General features: G+C 38.1%; 1 protein-coding gene across 4 annotated transcripts in view; it reads left to right on the plus strand.

The window, feature by feature from the left end:
• The window catches only part of LOC122776381 (receptor-type tyrosine-protein phosphatase zeta-like), a 940,026-nt gene that overhangs the window by 46,126 nt on the left and 879,325 nt on the right, over positions 1-14,575 (plus strand). For 2 of the 4 annotated variants that reach the window (XM_044036889.1, XM_044036892.1), the window contains 7 exons: positions 3,029-3,167; positions 7,918-8,000; positions 9,100-9,185; positions 9,986-10,006; positions 11,051-11,147; positions 11,314-11,396; positions 12,402-12,536. In XM_044036889.1, the coding sequence (XP_043892824.1) occupies positions 3,029-3,167; positions 7,918-8,000; positions 9,100-9,185; positions 9,986-10,006; positions 11,051-11,147; positions 11,314-11,396; positions 12,402-12,536 (644 nt within the window). The remainder of the gene's footprint in view (positions 1-3,028; positions 3,168-7,917; positions 8,001-9,099; positions 9,186-9,985; positions 10,007-11,050; positions 11,148-11,313; positions 11,397-12,401; positions 12,537-14,575) is intronic. The other 2 variants (XM_044036890.1, XM_044036893.1) reach the window with 1 other exon arrangement.

Here is a 14,575-nt window from a genome sequence, read left to right on the forward strand (position 1 = left end):
CACACGCATGCTTTTTTTATTTTATAAAAAGTTCAGATTTGGGGGACAAAACAAAGTCCTTCATAGATAATCATAATTTGTTAATTTGCAAAGTTTTTTTTTTGTTTTCTTAACCATAAATGTTTTTATTCATATTTGAAGCTTAATTACTAAACAGAAAATTAATTAATAATTTTTTGGGATTTTTTGTTAAATGGGAGGATAAAGCGGTTAGATGATGACTGACTGACTTTTTTTGTTAAATGATCTGTCACAGATCACTTGTAGTACTAACGTGGCCCACCAGGAGTCCACTGCCCGCTATTTGGTAATCTCTGGCCTAATCTAACAGAATAAATCTCCAGCTATCAGTTTAGTGGCAGCACAGATCCTGTTGTGATGGTGGATTATCATAAATGAAGTTTGCTAATCGTCTACAGTTTTACAGTCTTTAGATCAGGAAACAGCTTTGACAAACAGAGGCAATATTTTGTGCATGAGTACAAATCCCTTCATCAGTTTTGCACACTGTGGGTAAATTAATAGAAAATGAACTTGTGGAGAGTTTTGGGAGTAAGAAATATTCACAGTCACACTTTCTTTTTTGATGTTACGTTCATTGACTTTTACAGTTTGTTTGCATAGTTGCCGTTTGCCCTCCAAGCTGAATGCAGTTCCTCTGGACAGGTTTTGCTCATCAAAGCAACTTTGATTGAGACTGAACTTTAACAAATGGGAATAAAACAGACTGAGTTGTTCACTGCAATGGTTAATCTGTCTCTAAGGGTCTTAGTTAGGGGTGGGTCAAAATATCGATTAGGTGATATAGCACCGTCCTCCCTCGTGTGAAAATTGATACCACAGGGCAAATATCAATATTTTAATTAATAAATAAAGCAATAAATGAAATGAATCAGGGAAACTTGGGTGGAAGTTACCTGGCTGAACAGCAGGATAATGGCAGAGAAAGCTAAGCACATTATCCACTAGTTGTGAATAAATAGAGAAATCCTGCACTTTTAACCTTTCACAGACATTTTGTTTTCTTCAGTTAAACAGATATTGCAATATATCGCTGTATGATCGCCTTGCGATATACTGATTATCACAGAATCGTTGTATTGTGATATTATTGGTATTGTATCGTAACCCAGTCTAGTCTAGTCTAGTCTTGAAGTTGTTTTTCAGAATTAAAGGTACAGTATGAGGATCAAGGGTGTTGCAAGTGGAGGCAGATTAGAGATCTGTGATCATATTATTAACTGAATGAAACTGAAGACCAAATAAAAGAGGCCAAGTGTGCACCGTTACACACTGAATCCATGAAAATTTGAAGTGCTCGCAAAAATTAAATAAAACACTGACATCAATACAGAAAAGGAAACATTCTGCAGGCACTCTTAGGCAGCACAAAGAATGAAGATGTATGAAAAGCCTTTTATTAGATGAGCATATTAAATAAAATGCATACTGGGTCTTAGTCACGGCAGCAGCATGAAAAGCAGAAGTAACTGTTGCAAACATGAGACGGATCAGTAACTGTGAGTTTGTGAGTCAAGTCATAAAGTGGAAACCTTTAGGCTGCAACGATTATGGACCTTTAAACACAATCTTATCTTCACTCATTTGAAGAGTGAAGATACATTTCCATCATCTGCATCCCTTCCGTTCCAACAGCACAAATGCACACTTTCACAACTCCATCTTCACAATTTAGTTCAATGTCCTATAACTGTGTAGAGGTTTTGTGTCCTTCTCTTCAGATCATCGCTGACTAAAACTAATAACCTTCTCCATCCTCTGTCCAGTTCTTTTATTTGCACATAATCATCATCCGTGTATCCAGAGATTGTGCGAGGCTGAATGCTTGAATGGATGAGCTTTACTCTGAGCGTGCTGAGCAGAAAGAACACAGCGGGCTCTCCGTGAACTGGTTAGATCCAGACATCCCAGTCAAGGATAATTCACAGTGTTTCCTTCTCGCTGGTTATCAGATGATAAAAAAAGGATTCGGCACCAGTGAGGTCATGTTCGGCCGTCACTTTTATATTCCCCATTATTCAAGGTTACAATGAAGCTGTTTGACTAAAGCTGAGCCTTGTTTGTGTGCTGCTGCAGTTTGCAATCTCTTTTTTTCTTTAAGTGGTTTAACTGTGACGAGTATTGTGTTGGTGCACTGCAGATGCTTGAATGTGCACGGTGTGTTTCAGTGTTATATTATGGTTAATGATTTTTCTCTGAAACATTATTAAAGTCTTTTTGTTTTATACATGCAAACAAAGAAAAAGAAATGCACAGAGACAAAGCTGCTGTGGAGGCAATAATGAGCTGAGTGTTTGAATTAAACCTGAGTCTTCTTAAGTCCTAGTAGAATTTACTTTACATTTTGAAGATCACCCCTGATACGTGTTCATTATTATGATTGTAAGTACATGAGGCAGAGGAGTCAAGTATTAACAGTGTGGACGTTTGAGTCATATTGGATGTAAGAATGCACCAACTTTTATTCCTCCAGAAGCTGTTCTTTCCTCTTCAAGGGTTATTGTACAGCTCTTTTCAAAACCGTTCACTTAAATGTGACATGAATGGAGAAACTAAAAGGTTTGCAGTGTTCAAAAGCTTTTAATATGTGGCACTCACTAATTATTATTATTACGTAATTAGTGAAAAGGTCAGCATTATGTTGCATATGACAAACAATTAAAGGGTCCAGGGTCCATGTATGATCTCATGTGTGTCAGAAGACTCAGGTTTTTGCTTTAAATTACATTTTTTACATTTTTTGTGAATGTGGTTTTAAGTCAGCGGTGGCTGTTACTTTGTCGTAATATCACTGATGCACTCGGGTGTCAGTCTAAGTGAACTTACGGTTGCCTTTGTTGTTACTTTATTTCTTCACATTTCTGCAGCAGCAACTTCTCCTCTGACAAACACAGTTACAGTGCTCAGTGCAGGTTGCACCTCTGCTTAATGCCCTCTGACCTCTCTCTCTCCTTCCTCCCTTTCTCTCTCTCTCTCTCTCTCTCTCTCTCTCTCTCTCTCTCTCCAGATGTCAGCAACAGCAGCCGTGAGTCGAGGGTCGGCTCGATCCGGGAAAGGGAAAAGAAGGCCGTGGTTCCCCTCGCTGTCATCTCCACCCTCACTGTCGTCGGACTTGTTGTCCTCATCAGCATCCTCATCTACTGGAGGTCAGTACAAAGCTGTCACTCGATGGTTTGGGCCATGTGCACGAGAGTAGCAAAGCGGATAACAAATACCCAGCCTGGACATGTTATAATGATCCTTCGTGAGAAGAACCTTAATCATGGTAATTCATGGTGCCGTCTTTAATCTCTTTAGTCTGTGTGAGGTGCATGCAGTACATCAGTAGTTTCACATGGAGGCAGTCTGAGATCAGCTTTCCTCAAACTGTGATACAGCCGTCACACAAATACACAGATGTAATCTGTCCTTCGCAGAGAGAACACTCGTGTGTGTTGGTCTTAGGTCAGTGACATGAATGTCAAGAACACACTCAATTATTCCTGTCAGAGTCAAAAAGTGAAGTTTTGTAGAGATTTTGAAAAAAAAAGACTCTGCATTCATTTGAACAGCTTTAAAAAAAAAGGCCTTATCCTTAACTATAACCACATTTTAACTCTTAGCCCTAAGTCAACCTGATGTCTCCTTGCGGTGGCACTGCTCAGATGAATTAGGTAAACTTGGGTTTTACAGCGTGATAATGGTGGAGAAAACTAGGTTAAGAGATGCACCATCCACGTTCAATACGTAGACTTTATGCACTTTGCTCTCTATGTTGTGTATAAATAGCAAAATCCTACACTTTTAACTTTTCACAGACGTTTAGTTTTCTTCAGTTAGACAGATATCACGATGTATTGCTATATAATTGTCTTGCAATATATTGACTATCACAGAATTGTTGTATCGTGATATTATTGGTATCGTGGACCATGTTGCATTGTATCGTATCGTGAGGTACACTGGGATTCTCACCGCTGTACATAAGGACTACTAGTATACTATATCAACTTCCTTTTATTGCTTTTCGTTCTTTCAGACGTTCTATTTTATACACCTTTTTATGAATGCATTAGTGATACAGAGCGTGAGAATATGTACATGTGTGTTTGGGCGTCCACCTCTCTATGTTTGACATCAAAGTGTTTTATTTCCTCTCAGTTGACCTTGAGAGATAACCTTTTTTTGCATTTATTGAAACATACCAAATTTTGACGTGGAAGAAACACAAGTTTCCTTTGAAAATAATTTATAAAATACTGTGCTAGTCAGGGCCGAAAGATTACCCCAAACATTGCACTAAAGCATCTCTTGACCGTCAAATAACCAACTTCTTAAATCCGATCAAGGACATGCTGTTAAATGCAGTGTAGACACTTTGAGTCATATTTACCACAGACTGTACACCACTCATCTGCTGTGCGGGCAGCTCAACATGTTCCTCTTGTTCTGCATCCTCCTCATGGTTGTATCTTGAAGATTGAGCAGTACTAAGCTGATAATAATCTGAGGAGCAGGGGGGATTAATCCTCAGTGAAGGATGCACCGCGGCTGCAGCGCTGCACGCGTCCACTCAGCAGAGAGCGTCCTGAGAGGGTCGGGGGATAGAAAAGGACATTCGCCTGATTATGTCGGACAGAAGGAATCGTGTAAATGTCTTGTAGCGTTACAGGCAGGAGGCCAAACTGCACTAATCCTGCTGGTGTTGTGTCTTTTTTTTTTCTTTCCCTCGTGACAACATGGTGCTCATTTGGACACTGTTGCTGTGCTTTTTAGGTCAAGTCGTTTGAGGAGGTTTTAACTGCAAAATGTGTCCCAACATTTGTAAAGAGCCAAAGGCAGATGATCAAATCCACCACTCTCGAACAGACTCTTTGACCTCCCAGCTCCAGAACCTGTGTTCTTTGTCCTTTTTAAACTTAAAACTATAGTGTGTAACCTTTTAAATTTGAACAAATTACCGTTAAACCATTGTCAAATGAGTTCACACAATGCTGATTAAGCCTTTCAGCTACACACAACCCTCTCTCTCTAGTCCATGGGCCAGTCCAAGTTTGGTACCACTCAAGGGGGCAAAATCTAGTAAGACTTTTTGAAAAGGTACATATCCGTAGATGATATTTTGTACGATAACCCATCCTAATTGGTAGCTTTGTGATAGTTATCAGCACATGACCTTTACTCTTCTGTGTGGTAGCATTTTAAAGTGGTAGATTCCCAGCTTACATTTATATGAGTATTAGGGCCTGAAGACAGAAAAAAAAAAAATCTTTTAAGAAAAAAGTCGTAATATTACGAGAAATAAAGTTGTAATATTATGAGCATGAAGTCGTAATATTACGAGAAATAAAGTCGTAATATTACGAGAAATAAAGTCGTAATATTACGAGAAATAAAGTCGTAACATTATGAGAAAAAAGTTGTAATATTATGAAAATGAAGTCGTAATATTACGACAGCTCTGTTGTCTGTGACAGAAGCCTTAAAAGAAGCCAGTCTGGTAACTAAGTCCTCAGTACATTCTTCTCGACATTCTTATCGGCAGCATTTTGCTTACAAAAAAATTCGGCCCTCAACCACATTTCTTTGCTCATCCCTGAACTAGTTGGTAACTCGGAGCTCATCCTGGGACGACAGCCTGCTGCTGTAGAGTACGGTGACTCAATCAAACAGTTCAGTTTGTTTAACAAGAGATACGTGAAAAGTTAACACAGGATCAAAACAGGGAACATGTATTTTTCATATCACAGGGTCTTTAATATCTCTTGCTGGAAGGTCGTGCAGCTCAAAGAGGCTCAAATTGTCTCTTATTAGGCCGTAACATGATTACAGTGAGATGCAACATGGAAACAAAAAAGGCACAACATGTACAGGGAGTGACATGAACAGATCGAAATGCAATTATAACCACACATGTTGTCACTTTGAGGCTGGAGCTCCATGTCGTAGGTAGGAACACATTTTTCCAGGTTTTTCTCTGGAATCTCTCAGAGAGACTGACCACAGACAAGAGTATTAATTACAGACTTACGAGGGCAGACAGACAGGTTTATAAGTCTGCACAAGAAACTCGGAGAAATATCACTGCAGAATATTTTAAACATGTTACAGATCAAATATTAAACGGACACAAATATTTGGAAAGCCATGAAACGTAGTGCATGAGTTTGTTTGTTCCTGTACTTGACATTTAAAATGGACTCGTGTGGAACGATTGTGTTTAAGAAGAGACGAGAGAAGGTCTTTTGGGCTTTGCCAAAAAGAAAATCAGAAAAATGGTCCTACCACAGGTTTTATCTCAACAATCTAATCATTTTCAATCAAAGTCAAAAACAATGCAAGAAGTAAATCGCAAAAAGACATTTAGGACATGCACCGGGATCAATATTTTGCTCATATGAAATATTTTAATAATCCTTTCAATTTAAATGTGTTACCAAACTAAAGCTTGACTTTTAATTATATCACAATTGTAAAATCTGACAGAATAAAACCTATATACGTATGTTTGATATTTTTCTGAAAAAGGTCGGCACTATTGTCTCTCGCACATATTTTTGGATTTGTTTCCTTTGTGAATTTCCTTGTGTGACATAATGGTGGTTTATGGTAGCAGGTAAAGTAAAATATTCTCCCGGGAAGGAACTTTGTTTGGGAGGTGAGGCCCAATATCAAGTAAATCCAACATTTAGCAAAAAGAAAAAAGAAAAAAAAACAACTGTTAAATACAAATGGTTTGTGTTTCCTGTCTTTAATCTCGAAGCTATTTCTGTGTGTCTTTGTGATTGCTGATAATAATCCCTGTTGCCCATTTCTGGCCTGAGAGAACACAGGTTCATCAGGGACCATCTCATCCATTTAAAAACATGTCGAGGATTAGCAGAGCACAACATCATGTCTGTATTATGAGGAAAATTACTTCATGTTTTCCAAAAATCAGGGCTAAAGCAGAGCCTCATGAAAACAAAAGCAACTTCAGCTCCTCAGAACCAGTGTTTTGCCCCCCCCTTTTTTTTTTTATTAATGCTCAACACAATTCTTTGTATTCAGTGTATTTGCTGGTTATTTTCCATATTACCTGATATACTTGTCCTGTTTTACAATATGGAGTTTCACAGGAACTGTAGGAGCCATTTTTTTGTTTACATTTTTATTTGTGAGTTTCCTCCCCCAATCACTAGGGAGTTGTATTTCATTTCTTATATTCTGCCTGAGGCCGACACTGGCCCAAAGTCATGCTGGGTTATTTAAGGTCACCTAGCTTTATTCTCAGGTGTTGCTGATTGAAAGGGTCAAGGTTAAATTATTGTATTGATTTGTTTATTGGAAATGGAAAATAAGCAACTGAGTTGGAAAGAGTACTGTAAAATTCTACTCAAGTAAAAGTACCACTAATTTGATAAGATTTTACTTGAGTACAAATAAAAGTACTGGTCTAAAACTGGACTCAAGTTAAAGTTAAAAAGTAGCTTGTTTAAAATGTACTCAGAGTAAAAGTTACTTAGTATTTTAACAAGGTTTGGGTTCTTTCTTGTGTCATGCAAAAAGGACAAGGGAACACAAATCTCACATGAAATGTTTTTAACTAAAGGCAAACCTTTACAAATGAAAGTGCTGACAAAATAAAATTTGTAAACACATAATGTATCAGTCAAAATGGGTCAAAGGTCACAAATACTCTTACTTTCTCACTCACTGTTGGACCTTAATTAACGCCAATTCACCTGTCCTCATCGTTCACCTGTCCTCATCATTCATTCAAGTTTCCAGCACATTTGAAGGACACTGGACGAGAATAAATCGCACATCAGTTGCTACAGGAACATTCGGAGAATAAACTCAGCAGCTTTGTCTCAAACTCACACCACCTGAAGTATTTAAAGGTCCCTGTAATTGATGCACTTGTGTTGTCAACAGGACGTGTTTTCAGACGGCTCACTTCTACATCGATGACAGCTCGTCACCCAGAGTCATCACCGCAGCCTCACCTCTAGTATCTGGTAAAAACACATTTCTATACTTGTGAGGCTCCTAACTCGGATTTTCTATCTGACTGCTTTTTAAATCCAAGTTAATAACCATTTAAGCTTAACTATGAATCCAAGTCCAGACACTAGATCAGCTCCTCATGTATAACGAGACAATATACAGAACACCCAATGTTAGGTTTGTGCCACAGCTGCACTAAATTAACAGCATTGGTAATTATCAAAATTATTTTTTTATATTTCCGTAATGATTAATACACCAGTATGTAGAAGCTCTTCAACCAAAATTATATTTTTAATGCTTAATATAGTAATAAAAAAAAATATTGTTATTACTATCCACACATTTTCAAATGTACTGTTTTACAAAAAAAAAACAGTAAAGCACATTATAATATTATTTCTTGATTAAGATGTTAACTTATAGTATTTGCGGTAACACTTTAGATTAGGGAACACATATTCACTATTAACTAGGTGCTCACTAACTTTATTAGTAATTCTTAAGCACGTATTAACACCTTATTCTACATAATCTTATTCTACCTCTATTACGACATGAATTAAGATCTTTCCTGATTAAGGTGTTAATACGTGCTTAAGAATTACTAATGAAGGTCTGGTATGCTACTTATATGCATGTTAGTAAGCACCTAGTTGATGGTGAATATGTGTATTAATAACAATAACATTTTTTGTTTTAAACGTGTTTTTGAAAGATTTCTTAAATATTTCAGTTTTCTGGTGTTTACGACAGTACTGTATACTTTCCTGCATTTAAACTACCTGTGCCCTACTCTCCAAAAAGGCCTTATTTTCAGTTTAACATGTCTAATTTCAAAAGGTTTGTGATGCACAAAAATATCAGGTTCATGTTTGACATTTAAATGGACCTTACTTTTAGTTTTCAATGGTTTTCAAATTATAAAACATAAAACCACCAACGTTCCTGTCATTAAAATCACCAAAACTCCCCAACTATAGCTTCTTAAACTGTACTGTCACTCATGAGGTTAGATTTAAATGCTGCAAATGTGTGAACATTTCTTGAAAAAGTGATGTTTCCTTTCCTGGCAATTTATCCTAATTTCCTTTCATTCATTCATTGCAGATGAGCAGATGGCTTTTCCAGTGAGAGAGTTTGTCAAACACGTCTCTGAGCTTCATCACACCCAGGGCTTCCAGCGAGAGTTTGAGGTACGAAATCAGGAATAGTTTTAAAATGTTACTAAAAATGAAATTACTTTTTTGACATGTGTGCGTGTGTCTGTTTGTCATGTTGTGTGCACGCTACTTGTTGACCTGTGATGATGTCAGGTTTACTGGCTTGATGCGGCACTGCAACATTGCATGACTATTTTTTGTATCAATACTATAATGTGAATAAAGTGAGTGTTGCAGTCCTGGCTCAGCTGTTTGTGAGGAGCCTTCATTCATTCATTCATTTGTGTGAGTCAGTTGTCCATCTGTCATGACAGAGCAGTTTCAGGACTCATTCATGACTTGAAGTGATAATATAACAATAAATCACTGTCAAACTGTCATGTCAGTCATTGAATGAATGAATGAATCACAGCTCATTTCTGTTTGGTTCTGAAACTGCCACTACAGGAAAAGTCAACTTGAAAACAACAGGGTGACAGAGGAATCCTTATGTGTATATGTATATGTATATGTATAGATGTATATATGCATATATATATATATATAACTGTTATTCTGTCATCAGAATAACAGTTTCAAAAGAAAAACGTCCCGGTTCCAGTCCTCCAGCCCATGTTTTCTCTCCTACATTCTCGTTTTCTTTGGGTTGATTTTCTCTGTTTGTCGGCAGTGGCATGAGCCGTAACTGTGAGATGAATTTGTTGTGCTTCAGTGGGGTTTTTGTGTGTGTGTGTGTTGTCGTCTTGTAATTTGTGTTTTTTGTACTTCTTTGTTTAACTGTGTTGTCATGGAAACGTCCTGGCTGCCTGCTGCTCCCCCACCCTCCTCATTAGATACTGAAGGAGAGCTACGAGGTAAGACGCTCTCCTCCTGACAAAACTGACGCTCCTCTACACAAAGTAACATAGCTGTGAGCGTTTGTCTTTGTCTCACTCAGTGTTGTTGTTTATGTGAAACGTGTGGACGTGCAACGCATGGCTGCTCTTTGACTTTAATGATTCAAGAACTTTATTGCCATATGTACACGCACAAGCAGTTCAAGTATAGAGGGTACAGAGCTAAAAGAGCCAGGCGGATAAGAGGGTAACATTATATACACAATACGTATCTACAAAAAGAGAGACATTATAACCATTCATAAATAAGTGGAAATAAAATTTAGAAAAAGAACAATACACGGACTCTACAAGGAATCTGTAAATAGGTAGCAAAACTGTGAAAAAATAGACCCAAGTATTCACTTACTAAAAAATCTTAAGAGATCTTTTAGGTTTTTTTTTGTTTTTTTTACATATATGTTATATATAAGGACACGCCTTTTTATTTATTTTTTTGAAGACAAGAATGATCATATAAATTTGAAATTTTAACAGTATAACACATATTTAAAATAACATTTGATTGAGTCTTTGTCTCAATGTCAAAAAACAGGCCAACAAAAATTACATTTTTCCAACTCTCTCCCCTCTGGTGACAAAGGCACTGATTCTCTGGCTTCCTGCAACAGTGCGAGTGAAATTACCGTAATAACCACACACTTTGACGTGCAACTTCCCAGCTTTTAGAAACCGCTGGAATTTAGTAAATAGCACAAACCATCGCGTAGTAATGGTAATGCAAAGTGCACTGCAACACGCTCGTGTTAAAGGGTTAAGACACTTTTCTTTTATATTTTTCTAAATATAAGACAATAAAAATGAAATAAATATATGACGGAAAAAATCTAGGATGATATTTAGCCTGATGAGTGTTTTTGAGTTTTGTTGTGTGTTGACATATAAATCCCATTAATCAGCAACAATAAGTGTCACGTAAATGGATGAAAATACATGGAAAAGAGAGAAAAGTAGAAATGTTCTGTTCCATTAGAGTCTGAATGTGTGTGCGTGTGTTTTAAGGAGGTGCAGACGTGCACAGTGGACATGGAGATGACCACTGACGGCTCCAATCATCCTGACAACAAGAACAAAAACAGATACAGCAACATCCTGGCCTGTGAGTATGACTTACTGCTGCACAGAAGATATTACATTTGAAATTTGACACTTAAAGCTAATCTAATGAGCACACATACAAACAGACATGTGCTTTAAAAACAAAGTGTTCCTTTGCCACATTGATCTGTTTTTCCTTTTCTTTTTGTTTTGTCGTTAACCCTCAGACGACCACAGCCGAGTGCGCCTCTCATCGCACGGCGATAAACACGGAAAGACAAGAGATTACATCAACGCAAACTATGTAGATGTAAGGAACTTCATTTTTTTTAACAAGGATGTCGGCATAATTTCAAATGTCAGCACAAACGGAGGCCTTCACCTTCATTCAGAGGCTCCTTTCTGAGCGAGTGAATCTATTAAACACAGAGTCAAAACTTATTTTTATTCTCAGAGCCACTACACAGTTTCCCTCTAATCTTTCTAAGCACATATCTGCCTATTTCTAAACCTTTTCATGAGGCACGCTGTTGTTGGAGAGAACCTGCGGAGCCCTCCATTATGCTTGTTGCTGCCCGATTAAAATCTCACTCCTAGTGTCTTGTTGTTCCGTGAAAGGCAGGAGCGACGCGCACACAAAAATCCTTGCGGCAGTCACGGCCTCTCTGTGCAGCTGACGCGCAGGTTGTGAAGTTTGTGAAAGTGCGTCGAGGATCTCTGCAGCTCACACTTTTGTCTGCGCCTCACTGTATGAAGGCAACTTCACGCCGCCAGTCGTGTGAAGGTTATCGGTCTATTGTCGTGAGTGATTGAATGTTGTCCTCTGCGAAGAACTTGTGACACTTTACTGTGCTGCCCTTTACTAAACCCAAGTGTTTGGATTTCAGTGTGATTTTGATGTTAAGAGTTTAAAATGTGAGCGTTTCTGATGAGGGTTTTTTTTTTGATAGGGCAATTTATTTTCAGATGTCTTGTCCATAACCAAATTTTTCATTTAATTTGATTGCTAGTGTTTATGAGAACAGGTAGGAATTCTGTGTAGGTTTTGTTCTGTTTGTAGGCTTGTGCTGACTGGTGAGTAGATCTGTATGATTATGGGCTGTTTTTTCCTATGCCAAGGTACATTCAACATTCGCTAAGTGGTGCAGTTTATTGCACAATTATCTGCATTTCTGTTATCGAAGGTTGCTAAGGGTACCAAAATAGTGCCGACTTGTATTAAAACAATTCAACGGAGTATGACTGCTGCTAAAGAAACAATTTGAGTTTTCCACTGAAGCAGCTGTTGTGTATGTGTGTGTGTGTGTATCCTCAGGGTTATAAAAAGTCCAGATCCTACATCGCAGCTCAGGGTCCTCTGAGGTCGAGCACCGAGGACTTCTGGAGGATGATTTGGGAGCAAAACGCCAGCGTCATTGTCATGATCACAAACCTGGTGGAGAATGGACGGGTGAGTAGTGAAATAGTCCTGGAAATGTGTTTACCACATGCTTTTTATTATTATCAAGTCACAGATGTACAGGGTTATTTTAGATTATTAGTTATATACTGTATGTATTCAGGCTGAATGTGTAGACAGTATTTAACCCTTAGTGCTCACATGGCACGGATATGTGCCGCTGGTGCACCCTTTGTAATTTGCCATGGAAATAATACACAACTCTTTATATGGACATCCAGGTGCTTTAAAATATGTTTTTTTTTTGGCTTCTTATTTGCTGATGAGTCACAGTTATGATTCATTTTAAATTGCATTTAAATTTTTTATAAAAACAGGAGTAGCGATAATTGTGCAGTCACAAAATAGCTTGTTTTTATTTTATTTTTGTTCAAGCCACGCAAACTTTGAACTGTTACACATTTCTAAATTTCACAAATTCAATCAGATTCTAAAAAAGAGTACCTTTTTGCTCTGGTGTGTTTATATAGTTGGTGAAAGTGAAAAAAACATATAATCTCATCAGATTGTCCACAGGTTGTGCTGAAACATTCTTATAGCCTCTGTTTATACATGATGGAAAAAACTGCCTTCTAATGGTTAACTACAAAATTCCACTGCTTCTTGCTGCCAATTTTGGGTGGTGAACCTTTAAAACTTGAAGCTTTTAGACGTAAACTATGACATTTTTGTCTCATTTTAGCAAACATACTATACTATGAGGTTCACACGGCGGTGTAGTGGTTAGCACTCTCGCCTTGCAGCGAGAAGACCCGGGTTTGAGCCCCGGTTGGAACAAGGGCCTTTCACCCCATGTGTGCGTGGGTTCTCTCCGGGTACTCCGGCTTCCTCCCACAGTCCAAAAACATGCAATGTGGGGAATAGGTAAATTGGACACTCTCAATTGACCGTAGGAGTCAGTGTGAGAGTGAATGGTTGTTTGTCTCTATCTGTGTGTGGACTGGCGAACTGTCCAGGGTGTACCCCGCCTATCGCCCCATGTAGCTGAGATTGGCACAGCACCCCCCGCGACCCTCTGGTGGAGGATAAAGTGGTTAGATGATGACTGACTGACTATACTATGACTTTTTTGTCAAATTTTGGAAGACATACTATACTATGACTTTTTTGTCAAATTTTGGAAGACATACTATACTATGACTTTTTTGTCTCATTTTGGAAGACATACTATACTATGACATTTTTGTCAGATTTTGGAAGACATACTAAACTATGAAATTTTTGTCAGATTTTTAACAACATACTATACTATGACATTTTTTTCCAGAATTTTGACGACATCCTATACTATGACATTTTTGGCAGAATTTTGACGACATACTATACTATGACATTTTTGTCTCATTTTGGACGACATACTCTATCTCTCTATCTGTGTGTGGACTGGCGAACTGTCCAGGGTGTACCCCGCCTATCGCCCCATGTAGCTGAGATTGGCACAGCACCCCCCGCGACCCTCTGGTGGAGGATAAAGTGGTTAGATGATGACTGACTGACTATACTATGACTTTTTTGTCTCATTTTGGAAGACATACTATACTATGACATTTTTGTCAAATTTTGGACGACTATGACTCAGATTTTACATAGACTATGACATTTTGTCTCATTTTGGAAGACATACTATACTATGACATTTTTGTCAGATTTTGGAAGACATACTAAACTATGAAAGCCTGTGGCCAAGGGGAAAGGGAACTTGACTTGTAACCGGAGGGTCGCCGGTTCAAATCCCCACCCGGCCAAAAAGGGCTGGGGTACCCCTGAGCAAGGTACCCAACCCCCAATGCTCACCGGGCGCCACTCAGTGTGGCAGCCCACTGCTCCTAATTCTAGGATGGGTCAAAATGCAGAGGAATACTTTCCCTAAGGGGATTAATAAAAACTAACTTTAAATTTTTGTCAGATTTTGGAATACATACTAAACTATGAAATTTTTGTCTCAATTTGGAAGACATACTATACTATGACATTTTCGTCAGATTTTTAACGACATACTATACTATGATATTTTTTTCCAGAATTTTGAC

The sequence above is a fragment of the Solea senegalensis genome, linkage group LG10 (assembly GCF_019176455.1).
Source record: "Solea senegalensis isolate Sse05_10M linkage group LG10, IFAPA_SoseM_1, whole genome shotgun sequence".
NCBI classification, from domain to species: domain Eukaryota; kingdom Metazoa; phylum Chordata; class Actinopteri; order Pleuronectiformes; family Soleidae; genus Solea; species Solea senegalensis.